The sequence below is a fragment of the Mustela erminea genome, chromosome 1 (assembly GCF_009829155.1).
Source record: "Mustela erminea isolate mMusErm1 chromosome 1, mMusErm1.Pri, whole genome shotgun sequence".
NCBI classification, from domain to species: Eukaryota; Metazoa; Chordata; class Mammalia; order Carnivora; family Mustelidae; genus Mustela; species Mustela erminea.
The window spans coordinates 89,425,206-89,445,101 of record NC_045614.1 but is presented as its reverse complement, the minus strand read 5'-3'; the positions used below and the strand labels follow the sequence as shown (position 1 = coordinate 89,445,101).

Below are 19,896 nucleotides of genomic sequence, written 5' to 3'. Positions count from 1 at the left end.
GATAAAGGTCTTTCACCATGTAATAATATATATGAGCTACGCCATGCGTCTGGTTGGATCCTGGATGTATTGGGTTATAGATCAAAATCTCACCTCCCTTAAATAGAATGTGGTGGGTTTTGTTCCTTAGGGGAACAGAATGCTCTTAATGATTTGTTCTCTGGGTTGTTAAGGCCTTGGTTTATATCTCTTTGCACAGAACTCCACCTTCAGTATCATGGGTTACTTATATGTGCTGCTTTTCCTCTAGAAATCCACATCTGTATTGGAATTTTACCAAGAACTTGGATTGCCGCCAAAACAGAAAGTTAAAATCTTTCATGTAACAGATAATGCTGTGATTAAGCCAGGTAATCTGAGGCTGGGGAAGGGAGGGAGGCAAAAATACCCAAGTATGTGATTTATTTAATGTTAGGCCTTTCAGTAAAGTTGAATCCACAATACAAAGTCCTAAATGTTTATTTTTAAATACAAAGTGGTATCTGATTTAATCACTAGGGAACAAACAAGTCTTTTTCCTTTTTTGACTAGAAAGAACTGTAGAGAACTCTTTGTTTGCATTAAAGAGGGAGGAGCGCTTTTGTTTTTAGTGTACAGAGAGTTTCACATTTGGAAAAGCCACTCCAGATAAATACACCAACTTTCATTTTTTTTTAACTTTTTTATTTTTCAAAATATACTAGCCTTTAAAATGTGAAGTTCACTCTGTGTAGGCTGTCATTTTAGTAGGTGAAGATTAGCTAGATTCTCACTGAGGTAGAATTTTCATGGAACAGCAAAGTGACTAACCATAGCACCTTGATGTAAAGGTTCTATCTTAAAAATTCTGAAGTATTTTACCGACTCCCTGAAATGTCAAAAAGTACGATTGGCAGCATGGTTTTATCAGTTTATGTAGTTAACAGCATTTTGACATCTTTGAACTTAAGAAAAGTTTCCTGATCTCTTCAACTTGAGTTCTAACAGATAGTAGAAGGGTTTTATAAGATTCGGTATTTTAATATCTCAACTGAATTTCACAAAGTAAATTATAATTACAATAAACCTTATTAAGGAGTGACGGAGGATCAGCCTTGATATAAACTAGAATTAAAAGTATTTTTTGAAGTGCAGGTTTTGTTGTTTGAAGCTAAAGTGAATGGAATTAAGGTAACAAGTGTAACAATTAAGTCCCTGTTAACTTTTGTTGTAGCTCAAACCATGTGGAATTGTTTTTGTGGATCAAAAGTGGTCAGGTATCAGCAGTTAAAAGTCATTCAGCCTCCTAGAAATTCAGTCAGTTTTAATCTCCCCTATTTTTTCGTAATTCAGGGTTTTTCTTTGCCTGTACAAATCTAGGTTAGGTCCTACATTAAAGGATACTACCTTCTGAAATCCCATAGTACCTTATTCCCTGTTGTAAAACAAGCCATAATTACCATTCAGTTGCATTCTCTACTACATTGACTGTGGCTTTTTTTTTTTAATAAAAGTCTCTTACTTGATGATGCTAATGTTGATTTTTAACCTAGATAATAAATTCTTGAGGTTAGGAGCCATGTCTTACCTTTTATAATTCTAACAGTACATATGGCAAGTGCCCTAGAAATATTTGCAGATTAATTGTCAAATAATTCTCATAGTGTTAATTCCAAATTGATACAAACAATGTTGTGAAGGGCTTTCACTTAAAAAATTCCTCTAAATAACATTTTTTCTGGTGCATTTTAACTAAAACTCTGTTTACATACAACTAGTTTTAGAAATGTTAATATATAAAACTTGGGGTATCAATGATGACAATTTTTCAGAATTCGAAACTGTCTGGGCATGTGCTGAAATAACTATATTTTATTGGTACAGTGACCAATCTGCCAAAAATCTGATATTTAGGGGCTTTATATGGATATCACCCATATGGTAATTACTGCCTAATGTACGGTGGACCTGGGTTCAAACAGTTCCTATTTTTGGGTAACTTATCTCTAATGGTTAAAAAAGATCTGATCCAGCCACAGCATTTTTTGAGTTACTCTTATTTTTATTTCGTTATACAAAAAAGGAAGGAAAGGTATCTTAAATGTCAGTATATTATTATTCACCAAAATAACAAAGAATCATCAGACTCGTTTATTTACCATAAGAACATTGTGTTTGTCATGTGAATTGCCTATTTCAGCCAGTACCACATTGGCCTCTGTGCAGGCACAAACCCGTCAGCCATCTGTGGTCTGTTAGCCTGACTCTTGCATCATGTGCCTCGTCCTGGGACATATTGTTCTCTACCTCATATATAGACAATTAAGGCATGATTGATGAATAGTTTTATTATTTTATTGTTGATGTTTCTAATAATTGTAATTGTGAAGAGAATCTTCTACTTTTTTTGAAATCTTTTAGTCTTCCTAGATGTAGTTTATGTTTAGTGAAGTTGTTCCCAGGCTGACAAATTTCATATTGATTGTTTTCTTTTCATAAAGGCACCCCTCTTTATGCTGCTCATTTTCGCCCAGGACAGTATGTGGATGTCACAGCCAAAACGTAGGTCCACATAACAGGTTCTTTTCCTTTTGTTTTCTTTATATATTAAAACATAAGTGTAAGTGAAAGTATAGTCCTTCAAGTCTGTGACTAAAGATTAAGTAACCATTATTCTCGTTTGTAATTCTGTAATGTTACTGACTCTACTAGATTTTAAATTGCACTGAATTAGTTGTATGTGAACATCAAGTTACAGGTTTGAAACTGAGATGCATGCTTCTTGAAATGGGACTACAAAAAAGTCACATTACTCAGGTTCTTTGTGTGTTGGGCCCACTTCTATTTTTAAGACCAAAGGCTATGTACACTTTGATGGTGAAATAAAAATGAACAGTGCTGTGGGGTTCTTTTGAGATTGTGTGATCTATAAATGTTGGTTCTTTCCAACTCTAGGAAACAGTTAAATTAGAAACATTTTATACTGTTTGTGATAGTTGTTTTTAAGGTCCCCCTAGGGTAACTATAAAACATTTTATTAACTGTGTCAAGAGCCTATGAGAAGCAGGAGGAAGTAGTGTTACACCTTAAGCCTCTGATAGCATGGTGTTATGTCTCAGTACTAGACAAGTGAGACAGTGAGACTTCATAAAAACAAAATATTTTTTCTCCTGAAACAGGGTTTAATTTGGGAGAAATCAACACAGTTGTCACACAAATAGAAGTGATGATTTTGAGTCATATTCAGACCGGGAGAAGAAGCAGTTTTTCAAAATTTGGTTAGGGTTACTTCACTATAGAATGAAATAACCAAGCCCTTACATTTGTTTATGTAGCAGTTGCTCAGTATATGTTAGTAGAATCTGCATGACTAGGCTGAACTAAACTCCAAATATCAGCTATCGGCTATTCCTGTTTCTTGTTCTGTCAACACAGATGATAATTTTACTTCTCTTGTGTGCCTTGATTTCCTCCTTTTTTGTCATTCGACAGGGTCTGTGGCCTGTGTAATTCTGACAGTGGCCCACATGTGCTCTGCGATAGTCTTACAATCACAGTAACTGAGCCAAAGAGCTTTTATCCAAGAAAACCAGAGCCAGCATTCATTTCCTTAATGAAGTCAGTTAGCTGTACTTTATTTCCACACCATTATTGCCTACTTTCCAATATGAGCTATTGCAAGCAGCCCTTACCTTTGATTAGCTGTTTAGAAATGGAGTCAGATTGACAGTACAGTGTGTCTTCCTTTGAGAGAGATTATGGACTTCACCCCCGCCCCTTTTTTTTTCTGCTTCCTGATTGTTGCAGACTCATTCCTACTGATCGGGGCCTCTAAAATCACTTGGTCACTTTCCTTGTTCTGCCTTCCCCTGGCAAGAACTCAGAATATTAGAGCTGGAAAGCTTTGGTTTGGTAAGCTGGGGAGATGTGTAGTGTTGTGAATCAGATGATCTTACTTTTTAATTTCTGGATTGATCATTACATATAGTAAAGTACCTCAGTAATTCCATTAATTTACAGAATTAATCATGTGTGACTTCCATTACATACTTTACAGATTATATGAGCTATTCCGAGAATTCCTGCAAAGTGAGAGACCTTCATTAGCCCATGCTTTGTGGTGGGATTTGTGACCAGCTTGAATTAGAGCCAAGCTTTTCAGATGCCTGTGTTCAGTAGATGTTCCATTTCAGATACTACTATTGGGTTTCTGGCTTCTTAAAAGTTATTTTTAAAGCTTCAGCATTCTTCTTGAGAGTTTAAAGTGGGAAGGAAAGTTTTTTAGTTTTGTTTTAAGATCATGTACCTAGAAACCAAGTCTGTAAAGCCTGGTGCCAGCCTCGGGACTAGGTAGCTGATAAGAGCTGGAAGAATAACTTCTGGAATTTAAAGAAGTTGCCATTCAATTCTGGAGAAGGGAGGACCTTCATTTGAGAAGATCTCACTGTTGTGTGGGCTGCAATACAGTGTTCTGTTTGACTTCCACTGTGTGAAGTCAGGGGAGAGAGCTGACCACACATGGCTGCACTTAACTGTGGTGGGTGTGCCTATATGTGTTATTGCCTGAGGTCAGATGACTTTGATTTTTTAAAAGATGAATGTTTCCAGTGACTCTTATAGGTAACATGGTGTTACGGCCTCAAGATGTCCATGTTTGTAAATATGTAGGAGTCTTTGTTCTCCTCATGAGGATCTGTTTTGAATTCCTTCCCAGGGCAGCATTGGCTCTTCAGTTCCATCCAGGCCTAGTCCTAGTTGCTGCTACCTCTTCTCTTTGCCACTGACAGGTTGTGGGGAGCATACACATGCACCTGCTTGCTTTTCTTTTTTTCTTTTTAAATTGTCTCCTTTTCCTGATGCTTCCCATTTTAGAGAGTTAAACTTCTTCACAGCCAGTGAGAATGTTCTTTTCCTTATTGACTGTAAATGGAACCATCATCTTTTGGGAATAGATTCCAAGTACTCACTCTCCGTCCCTTACTGTGGCTCACTTACAGCCAATGATTTACTACTTTGTCCTCCATTTCCAGCCCCTGTTTCAAATGTTTTCAAATGTCTGAGTCCCACCTTCTTGATTATTAATCCTGCTAGAAAAAGTTGTGCAGTGACATGGATAGGTCAGATGATGAGGGACATGGATTTACAGGCAGGAGCAGTGGTTGTCACACTTGAATAGCTTTCTTAACGCTCCCCCCCCCCCCACACACACACAGCCACACATGCACACACATGTGCACACACACAGAGATCTTTTTTTTCCCCCAGTAGATCAGGGGCAGTACCTGATAATTTGCATTGCTAACAAGTGTCTAGGTGATACAGATGCTGCTAGTCCACGGACCACACTTTGAGAAACCCTGGCCTGGTCAAGGGCTCACCAGTGGAGCCGCCTTTCCTTGCCTACTCCTTTACCCAGCTTAGAATCCTAATCCCTTCCTTTCCCTAAACCTGTACTCAAATTATTATATTGAAACATCTGTTTTAAATCAAGTAAATTTAATCAGCTCAGTTTCAAATAACAGTGTCAGTAGAAGTAGGCCTATTTAGTACTCAAATTTTAGTTAGCATAAAACTGAAAATTGGTCTCTTTAGTAATCAGTTGGCTTCATCATGATCTTTCCATTAGAAAAGAAAAATCTCAAATCTCTAATTGAAAATCTTCATTTTTCCTCATACTGTAATAATTATATTTGTTAAATCTACACTTATATTTTGGGTATTTCAAGTTTGGTGTTTTTTTTTTTAACCTTATACCTTCAATTTTAATTGCTTAACTAAACATATTTTTGAGATAACTAAGAAAATTTAAAAATACTGTATAATTTAAGAAAATAAACTCTTTATAGAATATCTTCTTTGAGGGTGAAATTATCTGCATTTTTTTAGAGTCACCAGTGACCAACAGTAGCAGCTTCTTGAGGTCTTCCCTAAAATTTTTAAATGTTTCTATGTTATTAATTGTATTGGGAAATCTGCTTGCATTGAAAGATACAGTGTACTTACCTGTTCCACATTGGCTGTAATTCATTATACAAATAAGTATTTACCAGTGTTTCTTTGGAATGTGAGGTAAATACATATTTACCAGAGTTCATTTTAATTTTTACATTTATCTTATTTTATTTTATTTTTAAAGAATTTATTTATTTGTTTGACAGAGAGAGATCACAAGCAGACAGAGAGGCAGGCAGAGGGGACGGGGGAAGCAGGCTCCCCACAGAGCAGAGAGCCCAATGCAGGGCTCGTTCCCAGGACCCTGAGATCATGACCTGAGCAGAAGGCAGAGGCTTAACCAACACTGAGCCACCCAGGCGCCCCTAATTTTTACTTTTATTTTGGAAATAGTTTTTTGTGCAGAGGGTTTGAGAATCTAAACTCAATTTAGATTAATGGGGAAAATGTTTACATCTAATATATAAAACCATTCTAGCAGAATAACTTTTTAGTTGCATTATGCTGTTAACAGCTAATAAAGCCCTATCTTCGAAATATCAGTTTTGTGTAATTCATTCTAAATACGATTTTAAGACTAGTGTGTATCATGATGTGTCCCCTCACACGCTGCCCTAGCACTTTTTAAAAGTTTCTGTTCTTGTTCTGTAATGGCAATTACATTCCAGCGTAACTTCTAATAGATAATGGTTCAGGGTCTAACATTCTCCCTTTCTTTCACTCTTCGTTTTGAGGAAGAAATAGCTATGGATAATATGTAAATAGTGTGTGAGATGGGGTGTGACTGTTGATTCTGTCCTCAACATAGCCCATTGTTTTGTGGTGGATCTTAATGGTGCTTTTTGTAGATTTTCTTAAAAAAGGAAAGAAGTCAGGAAAGAATGAAAGAAAGAGTAAACAAAAAACAGTAAAAATGCACTCTGCTTTATTAGGGGGAAACAGTTAGGTCCTTGTCTGAAAGGACTTGAAGGACACTGATGGTGGTGATATCTCCGTAACAGGGGGCATGTGTGGTGCACTTTCCTGCCAGGTGTTTTATTAAGCTTTGAGTTGGGACAGTGGCATGCCTGAAGGTTTTTTTTCTCTGGAAGTCTGGAATTTATTTTTTTATTCCCTTATTTATTTAAATTCTGAAGCCCACATTGAAGTCAGAAGAAGTTCATTCAACTATTTTCAAAAGATTCTTTCCTTTCTGGATAAAGTATAATCTAACAGTCTTGTCTCTAAGTCTGGGCCAATTAGAACAACCCATATAGGGCACCTGGGTGGCTCAGTGGGATAAGCCTCTGCCTTTGGCTCAGGTCATGATCCCAGGGTCCTGGGATTGAGCCCCAAGTCGGGCTCTCTGTTCAGCGGGGAGCCTGTTTCCCCCTCTCTCTTTGCCTGCTGCTCTGCCTACTTGTCATCTCTCTGTCTCTCTGTCAAATAAATAAAATCTTTAAAAAAAAAAAAAAAAGAAAGAACAACCCCTATATTTTCAGACGTAATCTTACTACATTAAAGTTGTCAGTGCTCTTTCAATTCTTACTGCCCTTTGGCCTCAAAATAGAAAAATAGGTGCTTACCTTGATAATGTTATCCCTGGTAGTAGAAATGAAAGGAGCGAGGGAGATCAGATGACTGGTAGAGCACCTTTGCACATTTACTGAGATTTGGTTAATTTGGGTTCTTTCGTTAAAATACCACATTATGTACAGAAATATGGTTGCCCATCAACTTTTTTTTTTTTTAAGATTTTATTTATTTATTTGACAGACAGAGATCACAAGCAGGCAGAGAGGCAGGCAGAGAGAGAGAGAGAAGAGGAAGCAGGCTCCCCGCAGTGCAGAGAGCCCGATGCGGGGCTCGATCCCAGGACCCTGGGATCATGACCTGAGCCAAAGGCAAAGGCTTTAACCCAGTGAGCCACCCAGGTGCCCCCCATCAAAGTCTTAAAGTGATTAAAACACCAGGTGGATTTTTAAAGAGCAAAAACTCTTTGAGCTCTGTGCCCAGTCCTTCACTCTGTCAGAAACTTTCCCCACTAGCCGACTGTCCTTCTGTTTGCAGCAGATGTTTGCTCAAACTCTAGGAGGGGAAAACAAGGCATGTGCTGCGTTGAGGATACAGTTGCTCTTTGGCCCTATACATTCCAATTTTATGTCTTTTTTAATAAGTTACTTTATTTACTGTTATTGAAAGCAGTACATTTTTTAAGCATAGTAATGAAACAGTTTTTAAAATGAGTGACTAAACTGTAGAAGGAAATCATTTGAAAAAATCCTTTTCAAATCAGTCAAAAGTGAATGTCTGTTTCAAGATAAAGGAGAGTTTGAAGGGTGGTGTTTTAGGGTTATATTTTGTTGTTTTTTGTTTTAAAGATTTGTATAGTAATCATTTATAATAGCCTTTTAACTCTAGGAAATAACTTTTTTTTTCCCTAAAAATCAGCAAAGTTAAGGCCTAATTTGAGGCAGGGAATGGCTGAAAGCATGGGTTTTGCTTCTCAGTAGCTGTGTGACCTAGTAGCTTTATCAACTCTTTGTTGTCTCATTTTTAACGTAAGAACAATTATAGCATCTACCTCATAGCCAAGGACTGAGTGAGATGATGCACAGAAAGTTATTAGGTCAGCGCCTGGCATGTATAAATGCTCAGGAGTATTAGCTAGTATCACTGTTGTTGATACTATTGCTTATTAATTTGTTTCAGATTTTAAAAGGAAAAATCTTTTTGCAATAGGAAATATCTTTTAAAATGAAGAAAAAACATGAAGTCATTAGGAATTATATTGTGGGATTTTCTAATATGTCTAGCAATTGTGTTCTTAAGACTGACTTGTATAGCAAAGTTGTAGCTTTACAAGCACTCTAGGTAATTTTAAGATTGCACACTACCTGCTACATCTAGAATTTACTGAGTAACAAGAATGCCTTTGAAATAGCTTCATGCCATTCCGATGTGCTGGATGTTTTTCCTATTGTTGCTCTATTCTGTTTCCGAAGAGGCAATATGACCTGGGTTGAAAGCATGGCCAGATGCTTCCATTTACCAGGGATCTGTCCTTGGGTAAGTGGTTAACATGTCTGAGTGTAGATTTCATTGTCTTTACTGTGGGACATGCATGGGAGCATGTGGTTTCTACGATTCCTTTTGTTCCAAAAAATTATTTATGAAAAATAATCCCTCAGTTTTCCAAGTGGTATAACTTACCTATATTCATGAAGAAGAAGTAAGACATAATAGTAGATTCAACACACAGCAATATGGTCTTCTGGTCCTTGAAGAAAGTGGTATGGCTAACGACCTGCACAAGATTGTTACGTCCTTCCGTTATGAAATTATTTAGTTATTTGAGATTTCTTTTTTGAGAAATTCACATTAAACTTAGGACATCAAGTATGGTTTTCCGGGTTTATTTAGGACAGCCAGGAAATGCTTCCTTTCTTAAGAGGACTCAGAGGAATCACTGCACATTTGGCTCTTTGTACTGTTAAATAAGTTAGATTTGAAGTTGGGAGGCTATAAGCAATGCGCTCTTAGCATTCACTTGTTGATAAAAATGTTCCCAGATATTGATGGGAGGTTTATGGTTTTCAGACAGAAACAATGCATTGTACATTTCAGGTCATGCTGTCACAAACTCATCCTAGAAAGCAACAGCTATATAGCTATTTCATGCCGGCTTTTAACGAAATGTGATAGAGCACAAAGCAACTGAAAAATTTCCCATGCCTTACTTGTGGGCTCAGGAGCCGTACATCACTGATTAAATAGGTTTAGACACACCGAATTGGTAGAAATTGACTCCCAGAGTTTACAGGGGTCTTCAGAAATACTTTATCCTTGGAAGGTGTGGAGATAAAAGTAGGTAGATAATCTCTATCTCCATGAGTTTGTTGAAATGAGAAGCTGTAATTAAAGATTAAAATGTTTGTGCCTTAGTAGTTTATTATAAATTAAAAGCTAATTCTGATGGAGATAGTGAATTAGCTCATAGGGTCTTTTATATGCATGTAATTTATTTTAGTAAAAATTGTCCTTTTTTGTTTACTAAAAAAATTTTTTTAATTGAAAGCTTTTGGGTGTTTGAATCTAAAACATAGCAAAGTAATGTTAAATTATATCCAACAAGAAATTCTTTTGATTATTGATTTGTACTTTATGCCTTTATATTCCACATTACTTTTTCACAAGGATAGATACCATCTTACTCTAATCAGTTCTCGGTCATTCAACTTCATAAAGAGGCATCTCAGTCATGATTTTGACCAGAACCTGATATGAATCTCCATGTCCCTGTATTCGTATGTAATGTTTAACCATAGAGAAGCTGGTTTTAAACCAACGATTTCTTCATCTTCCACCCTCACCTCCATAAAGATATGACCTGATCTTGGGCCATCCTTAGAGAAGTCAAGAGTCTTCTCTTCCATTTAGTACTACTCAGTTACCGGTTCTCTGAGGGATTATGTACAAGTGAGTTAAACTTTTTATAGCTTTAAATTAGCTAAAGAGAGAACATGAAAGCTTAATTTAGAAATGGTTCTGATATAAAAACCTCTACGTACAGCATGGGTTTTGATTCCTTTTAATAAAGAAAATCAAGTATTTTGTAGCCCATGCGACACTTGGTAACAAACACGTTTGGTTCTCTTTTCATGGTTAAAAGTAGAAGGACAGTGCAGTGAGATGGGTGTGTGAATCTGAGGGAACAGAATGAGCAAGACAGGAAAGAGAGTGATGTACTTAGGAATTCACAGAGTAATCTGCTACCGTGAGGATTCGTTATGGGTTGACTGGACCCAGTTATAAAAGGCCTTATATGCCCCAAGCTCAAGAAGTTACTGTGAACCACTTAAGGTTATGGTTTAGTTTGCTTTTATTTTTTGTTGCTGTTTTGCTTTTTAAAGCAGGGGACAGCTTATGTGAAAAGACTGTTGTCTTGGGAATGTCACTCTAGTGACTGTGAAGGAGGATAGCTTGAAGAGAGAGATGTTAACTTTCTGTGTCTGAAACATTAAAATTGAATGGCTGGGGTACTTCTGGTTGGATCTGATCAGTACACCTGCCAAATGGGATAGTAGCAGAATTCTTGCCAGGGGGCAAGATTTGTGGAACTCCGGCTTGTTAGTAATAGACTCAAGAATCAGCCGACTTTTTTCAAAGAGCCAGATATTAAATATTAGAGTTACAAGCATTATGTTCTCTGTTAAAACTACTCAGCTTTGCCATTATAGCTCCATAGCAGCTGTAGGCAATAAGTAATAAAAGTAAAAAGCTGTGTTCTAGTAAAACTTTTTATTTACAAAACAAGTGGCCACTGTAGGTCAACCCCTGATGTAAACCCTATTGAAAAGAGAGTCAGCAACAGGTTTCTATAACCATCTTTTCATGTCACAGCAAAGGGAAAGGAATGTCTCAAGGAGCATTAGGGAAGCAGGAAAATAGGGAGGAAATGATGATTGAGAGTATTGGGGGAGGGTGGTAAACAGGGAGAATAGAGGACTACTCTTTCTCTTCAAAAAAAGGCCATAGAAATTTGAATACTGACTAGGTATTTGATATTAAAAAATTACTAATATTTTTAGATTATGATCATGGTATTGTGGTTTTGTTTTTAAAAAGGATCCTTGGGGCGCCTGGGTGGCTCAGTGGGTTAAAGCCTCTGCCTTTGGCTCAGGTCATGATCCCAGGGTCCCGGGATTGAGCCCCGAGTCCGGCTCTCTGCTCAGCAGGGAGCCTGTTTCCCCCTCTCTCTCTGTCTCTGCCTGCTTTTCTGCCTACTTGTGATCTCTGTCAAATAAATAAATAAATAATCTTTAAAAAAAATAAATAGAAAGGATCGTTAAAATATTTTTTAATGAAACGCTGTATCTGGGATTTGTTTAAAAATAATCCATTGCGGGGCGCCTGGGTGGCTCAGTGGGTTAAGTTTCTGCCTTTGGCTCAGGTCATGGTCTCAGGGTCCTGGGAACGAGCCCCACATGGGGCTCTCTGCTCTGCGGGGAGCCTGCTTCCTTCTCTCTCTCTCTCCCTGCCTCTCTGCCTACTGTGATCTCTCTCTGTCAAATAAATAAATAAAATCTTTAAAAAAAAAATAGTCCATTGGAGTTGCAGAGGAGGGGAATAGATGAAACAGAATAGGCCTTGAGTTAATAATGTTTGACCCTGGATTCACTGTACTAGTCTCTCTGCTTTTCAGTATGTTTTAAAATTTTCTATAATAAAACAATATTTTAATAAAACTCTTTGGATTTGGGAATTAAGGGGGCACAGTTTGCTTCCCAAAGTGGAGAAAGAGGGATACCAAAGAGAGAGAGAAAAGAAGCCCATGTTGAGGGAAAGCCTCAATGATGAGAATTTGGGGGGAAGTTCTCCAACGACTCAGAATGAATCAAATTGAGAGCACTCTTCACCTTTGGACATTTTGTTTTACGCCCTATAGAAATATATCTAGAATCATGGAGTCAAGGGCACTTTCCCACAAAGTGGGGAAATACATGATGGGTTTGTATTGAAACCTGTGTATCTGCTGGTAGACATTTGTGCTTTTGACGTATGACGTAGTATACCAAGGGAATGAAACTCACATAGCAATAATTTCTAGAGATTTCTAGAATGCAGTGGGAAACATTAATTATGCATTTTCTTCTGTGAGATACTTAGGACTATCGTACCTCTGAGCCCCTCCTCCCCTTTTCTTAATACCATCTTAAACTTTACAAAAGGCATGCCCATTCACAACATTTGGAAACTATAGGACAAAATAAAGGAAACTAATTACCTTTCTTCCTAAGACAGAGCTATAGCCAATAACAAAATAACTCTTGACTTTTCTAGATTAGGCACAAGGGTTAAACAAAAAACCCTTTCTAAGCTTAAAGTGTACTAAGGGAAAATGGACTGAGAAACAAGGACAGTAGTCTCCTAAATTTAAATAGGATCTCTGAGTTTTTTAATGAATTTTTGGTTTATCAAGTATAAATGCTCTAAATATATTTCTGTGTTTTCTTAATTTTCTGATCTGTCTCACTAAATATGGAACTTCTCACACTGTTCCTTCTGACTTGAATTTTCCTTTATTTGATTTTTTTCCTGCTAACTAAAAACTGCAGCATAAAAGGGATAGAGGAAATAAAGCATGTTTGCTACATGCTGTGTATCATTGTTCTATAAAGGTTTTCTTTTATGTGACCTATGAAAACCTTGTATTTGAAATGTGCCTGGGTAGGCTAAGTATAGATCAGTTCTCTTCTTGGCTTTTGTTTTGTTTTGTTTTGTTCTTAAGTTGGGTGACAACTGAGAGAACTAGTAGAATAGATACCTGAACCACCCATGGATCAACAGGTGCACTCTATTCTCCATAATCTGAATTAAGCCAGTAATTTGTCTTGTCATGTTATTTGCATTTATCCTTTCTTTTAAAGGTTATTTATTGAAGAGGTTCCCATTGTACACAGTATAACAACATGATGCATTCTAAAGCTAGATTGAAAAACAGTCTGTAATTAGCTCACAGATAATTAGCACTTTCAGGATGCCACTTTCTTCTTACAAGCATTTACTCTTAAAATGAGCTAAAATATCTTCTGTAATTTACCTGGCATTTGTTTTATTGGTGCTCATACTAGCACTCTTTCTTTTTAAGTGAATCGATGAATCAGTTTGAGATCTCAGAAGGTACCAGCAAACTTTCTACCAAGAATGGCCAGTGATAGAATGTGGTTATTTTAAAAAACATGGTCAGTTTAGGTTAGTGTTACCAGTCCCCTCTTTCTATCTTTAAAGTGTTAATTTGCCAGACAGTATCTGTAGGCTAAAATGACTTTGTAGGTATTTCTTCTTTATTTTTAAATTGCCAAGCTTTTTATTTTTCAAATATGTTCTAAAATTCAGCATTAACTAGAAATATTTAAGTTTCTAAAGCAAACTTTCAGTAAAATATTTGTTATCATAGTTTCTGTTTTTATATGTTAATGTCCTTACACACTTTATAGTGGGTTTTTTATTTAATATATTTTAAGTGCTGTTTTAGCTCTTTGACTAGGAATAAACATTATTTTGATTTTTTGAGGTAAAGCAGAATTATGTGCACATCATAAGTGATGAGTTCAGTTGAGTAATGTAAAGAAAATGATGTAAACTATGTTTAAATTTTCCATATATAAGTTACTTTTGACATGCAGTTTGATAATCTGCTGTTTCCATTGTTTTTATGCTGAATTATTAATTTATTTAAAACAGTTATTTGTGTGGGCTTACTTTAATCCATTACTCTCTGGTAATTTATTAAACGCTTAGCAAAGTCCTTATGGAAATAACATGGTTTTTATTTTATGCTTTGGGTCCTTTTTGCTAGTGACCTGCACATGCAGTGTCTTAAAATAATCAGCTTTGTTAGAGTTAGGGAACATGACATTAAATATAGGTTGACATCAGGGCACCTGGGTGGCTCAGTTGTGAAGCATTTGCCTTTGGCTCAGATCATGATCCCAGGATCCTAGGAATGAGTCCTGCATCGGGCTCCTCATTCATGGGGGAGCTGCTTCTCCCTCTTCCACTCCCTCTGCTTGTGTTACTTCTCTCAGCGTCTCTCTCTGTCAGATAAATAAATAAAATCTTAAAGAAATAAAAATAGGTTGACATATTATCTAATGAAATGTGAAGAAGGTGTTAAAGAGTATGAAAATATGTCCGGTATAGTATTGCAATTCATTCTAGCCATTTTGTTGTATCTTCATATAGATATATTTGACAGAGACAAACTTTAATAATTCCCGACTTAAATTTTCAGCTTTCTACCTGCATCACAGAATGCTTCTCTGCAATTTCAAATCTGCAATTCTCTGCAATTTCAAATTCTCCAGATTTCAAATCTGGAATTTGAAAATAGAGTTGTTTCATTTAAAAATTGATTTTTAAGAAATTGCTGGTCTCTGATTCTGTTTCTCTGTGAGCTTCCTATTCCAGCCTTGAGACCAAGATATTTCTGTTATCTGTAAAAGTAAAATTTGTCCAGCATTAGGGCATTATTATTGTTTTATTTATTGTTATATTATTTACTGCTACTTAACACATGACCCCAAAACATAACAGCTTAAAATAATGAACAGTTATTTTCTCACAGTTTCCGTGGTCAGGAGTCCCAGTACAACTTAGCTGAGTACCTGTGGCACCTAGTCTCCCACGGGGGTTACAGTCAGGCCATCAGTCAAGGCTGCAGTCATCCCGGTTCAGCTTGGGGAGCACTGCCTCCAAGCTCACTAATGTGGCCTTTGGCAAGCCTCAGGACCACAGTCGTTGGCTGGAGACCTCTTTACCAATGACTCTCCGTGGGAAATGACAGCTGACTTCCTTCACAGTCTCGAGGGAAGAAGACTGTGCCAAGTTGGAAGCCAGGGTCTCTTTCTAACCTAGTGTCAGAAGTGACGTCTTATCATTTGCCATAGTTTATGCCTTAGACATGAGTTCCTAGGTCCACGCAGACTCCACGAGAGGTGATTACAGAAGGGTATGAATACCAGGAGATGGAGCTCTTAGTGATTTCCTACCCCAGAGCTTATGAGTACTTGGGAATTTCTGAAAATTTACCACTTTTACTGTGTTGTTTCACAGGATTGTGATGCTAAAACTCCCTGTTCAGAAAGAACTCCCTTTGCTTAACTTGTTCTTGTCTCATCATCTTGAATTAATCATCTTATACGGAGTGAGGCTCCAGGAAGGGGTACAAACTAGGGCACGGATAAATGTTCATTTGCAGTTTTTCTTGCATAGCTTTTCATAGGTATTTAGATAAGCAGCATTGTTAAAACTCTAAGGTACTATTAAGGAAATGCACAATTAGGAATATTCTATACTCTATTATATAAATTCTAATGTTTATCTTGTTCAGCATTGGTAAAGGTTTTCAAGGTGTCATGAAAAGATGGGGATTTAAAGGCCAGCCTGCTACTCATGGTCAAACAAAAACTCACAGGAGACCTGGAGCTATTTCAACTGGTGTAAGTATAACTTAGTGTTCCCCTTTTTAATGCTGTGCATAGAGTGCTTTAGTGTGTCCTTGGGGTCAGGTCACATTATTTTAATCTGACTCCAGGTGGGTCACAGTACTTGTCACATTTTTATGGGGCCTGGCCTCACTTACTTTGCAGAACCAGACTTGAATCATTTAGTAACAAACCCCATATTTAAAACCAGCATTCTCGGTACTTTCCTGCATACTTTCTCACTTCCATCTCTGCCTCCCATCCTACCCTTCGAAGTCAGGGATTAGAATGTTCTTCTATCTGCCCCACCAGTTCCTTCACAAATTCATTTATGTGTCAAAACAGTTGGGAAGGATTGTCAAGGACAGTATCATGGTACAAGGGAAGAGTAATAGAGAAGAAATGTAGAAACAGAGCACAGAAAATGGAGAAGGACTTTTATATTCTGAAATAATTTTCTGTAAGTTGTAGGATTGAATGGGAAAGTAAATATATTGATAATGGGGGCAAGTTTCTCTCTACTAGGAAGGGATATTCAGGTATGAAAAGGAGGGAAATTAGAACAAACCCTAAAGTGTTGAATTCAGATTGAATGTATCCATGTACATTTACTGTATGCGTATACAAAGAAAGAGAAATAGATACAGATAGGTATGTGTGTATATATTTATTCCTTAGCTCACCCTACTGAAAGAACCTAAAAGCGAAAGTATTCTATAGCAGCAAGCCACATCTAGAGCCTAGATCTTGGTTTCTATATATCATTGCCCACTGAAAGGAACTTGGGCTCATTGGTGAAATGGCCAGTTTCATGGGCATTTATGGGGCAGGAGTATAAGATGAACCCAAAATAGCTTGTTCAAGAAAGTGAGGAATCTGATTTACAGCTTGGTAACTATAGTTAATAATGCTGTAGTATGTATTTAAAGGTTGCTAAGAGAGTGGATCTTAAAAGTTCTCATCACAAGAAAGGTTTTTTGTAAGTATGTACGATATTGGGCATTAACTAGACTTACTGTGACCATTTCACAACATAGGCAAATATTGAATCATTATTTTGTACATCATAACCTAATATAATGCTGTAGATCAATCAGACCTCAGTAAAAAAAATACTTCCTTTAGAAATTAAAATAATAAGGAAGAAAGAAAGGAACTGCTTTAAAAATGATGGCACATGAAAAGGACACAGCAGTCATCTAAAATGAGCTCCCACTTAAAAAGCTTGGAACAGTTTGATCTAAAAATGTAAAAAATAACAGAAAATGGAATAAAATTAGAATTGATGATCTCACATTGGTATAGATGAATAAAGTGAATGGTTAGGTTAATAAATGGGAGAAAAGGGACTGCTCTTCTTTGCAGTATAGTATTAGCAAATAAATGTAGAAGGAATGATGGAGTTAGAATTTCACTTTTGACAGCCATTGTAGGAATAATTGATTCAGCCAGGAATTATCAGTGGATGCTGAAACAAGTGGTGAAAACTTGATGGAGATAAGTTATATAAAGAGTCCCTAAAACAACTCTCAATTAGTTACAAAGGGGAAAGATAAAAGGCTTAGAGTGGATTAACCTAGTGAATACAAAAGGAACAAAAAAGAACACATCATCATTTCTGTGGTGGTTCCAGCCAGAAATGCATCACCTGAAGTAGATTATGGGAAAACATTAGACCCAAAGTGAATGAGAATCTATAAAATAATTGGTTACAAAATAATCAGCTTCAGAAATGTCAAGATCATGAAGGACAAAGGCTGAGGACCTGCTCCAGATTTGAGGAGACTAAACAGACATGACAACAAATTACAGTGTAGAGTTCTGAAGTGGATCCTGGACTTGGGAGCATTATTGGGGTAAAATTTAGAATGTGGACTACAGATTAAATAATAATTATTTTTTAGTTTTATAACTGTACTGTGGTTATATGAGAGAATTTTCTTATTCTTAAGAAATACACACTGAAATACTTGCAGGTAAAGGAGCATCATGTCTGCCATCAGACTTTAGATCATAAGGGGAGGGTGTGCATGCATAGAAGTAGAGGGAATGGTAGAGCAAATGGAGCAAGATTTAAATACTTGGTGAATTTGGGTAAAAAGTTTGAGAGTTTTTTTTTTTTTTACAACTTCTTTATGAATGCGAAATTATGCAGTTATAAATTATATGAAAATAAATTGTTATAAAAATTAGATCATAGATATAAATTTAAGAGCTAAACTATAAAAGTCTTTTAAGAAGATGCAGGAGTAACTCTATGACCTTGGGTTAGGCGAAGCCTGAGATAGGACACCAAAAATACAAGTAACAAAAGAAAATACAGATAACTTAGGCTTCATCAAACTTTAAACTTTTCTGTTGCAAACAGTACAATCAAGAAAATGAAAAGACAGGGCGCCTGGGTGGCTCAGTGGGTTAAAGCCTCTGCCTTCTTCTCAGGTCATGATCCCAGGTCCTGGGATGGAGTCCCACGTCAGGCTCTCTGCTCAGCAGGGAGCCTGCTTCTCCGTCTCTCTCTCCCTGCCTCTCTGCCTACTTGTGATCTCTGTCTGTCAAATAAATAAATAAAATCTTTAAAAAAAAGAAAATGAAAAGACAGCTCACAGGATGGAAATATTTGCAAATCATATATCTGCTAAAATTTATAATCCAAAATATGAAAATATAACCCAATTCAGGGCGCCTGGGTAGCTGAGTTGGTTAAGCAGCCAACTCTTGATTTTGGCGCAGGTCATGATCTCAAGGTCCTGAGATTGAGCTCCACATTGGCCTCCACACTCAGTGAAGAGTCTGCTTGAGATTCTCTCTCTCTCCCTTCCCCTCCCCCTGCTCCTACACATAGGCATATGTGCTCTCCTCCTCTTTCTCTTTCTCTCTCTCAAATAAGTGTTTAAAAAAAGAGGAAGATAACCCAATTTAATCCAAAGGATTTGAATAGTTGTTTTTCCATTGAAGATATATAAATGGCCAATTAGGATATGAAGAAATGCTTACCATCTTTAGCCATTAGGGAAAAGCAAATCAAAACCACAGTAAGATAGCACTTCAACACATACTGGGATGGTTAGAAATAAAAAGATAGATGGATAGTAACAAATGTTTGTAAGGATGTGGAAAAATTGGAACCCTCATACATTGTTGATAGAAATGTGAAAATAACAGCTGCTTTGGAAAAGTTTGACAGTTGCTAAAGATGTTAAGTGTAAAGTTACCATACCAGTTAGCAATTCCACTCCTAGGTATATGCCCAGAAGAAGTGAAAACATGCACAAAACACTTGTGCGTGCATAGCAGTATTATTCAAAGTTGCCAAAAAAATAGAAGCAACCCAGATGTTCATAAACTGATGAATAGATAATTAAAATATGGCAAATTCAGACAATAATATTTAGCAATAAAGTAGAGTGGAGTATTGATACGTGCTGCAACATAGATGAACCTTGAAAACAGTCACAGAATATATATTGTATGATTCTGTTTACATGAACTAGCCATCCTAGCCAAATCTGTGAAGATGAAAGTAGATGAGTGGTTGCACAGAGCTGGGGGAAATTGGAGGGAGTGACTACTAATGGATTTGGAATTTCTGTTCCAAATCCAGATCTTCCCCAGGTTCCAGTTGCAGCAAGCTAATATTAAATGAAAATAAAATAAAATTCAATTTCCACTTGTTAATAGTGCCGGCAGAGCCCATTGAAATTGCCAAGCACTCTTAGTTGTTCAGTCACATTTATATTTAAAATGAGAAGCAGGCTCCCTGCTGATCAGAGAGCCCAATGCGGGACTCAATCCCAGGACCCTGAGTTCACACCTGAGCCTAAGGCAGAATAGGACTAAGCCACTCAGGCACCCCTAAGGATGTATTGTTAATGAGAATGTAAATTTAATGGGGGAGGACGGAGTCCTTTTTAAGTAATGTAATGTTAAGCAAGGTGTACCAATCCAGAGTGCATTTGTAGAATGAGTAAGAGTGATACTTACTCTATAACACACAGAACTGTCTTTTAATCTGAGTTGG

The 19,896-nt window shown here is 36.9% G+C and overlaps 1 protein-coding gene across 1 annotated transcript in view; it reads left to right on the top strand.

Annotated features, from left to right (window-relative positions):
• The window catches only part of MRPL3 (mitochondrial ribosomal protein L3), a 41,509-nt gene that overhangs the window by 13,888 nt on the left and 7,725 nt on the right, over nucleotides 1-19,896 (top strand). Inside the window, exons 5-7 of the mRNA XM_032333083.1 lie at nucleotides 251-350; nucleotides 2,460-2,520; nucleotides 15,785-15,893. Coding sequence (XP_032188974.1) covers nucleotides 251-350; nucleotides 2,460-2,520; nucleotides 15,785-15,893 — 270 coding nt within the window. The remainder of the gene's footprint in view (nucleotides 1-250; nucleotides 351-2,459; nucleotides 2,521-15,784; nucleotides 15,894-19,896) is intronic.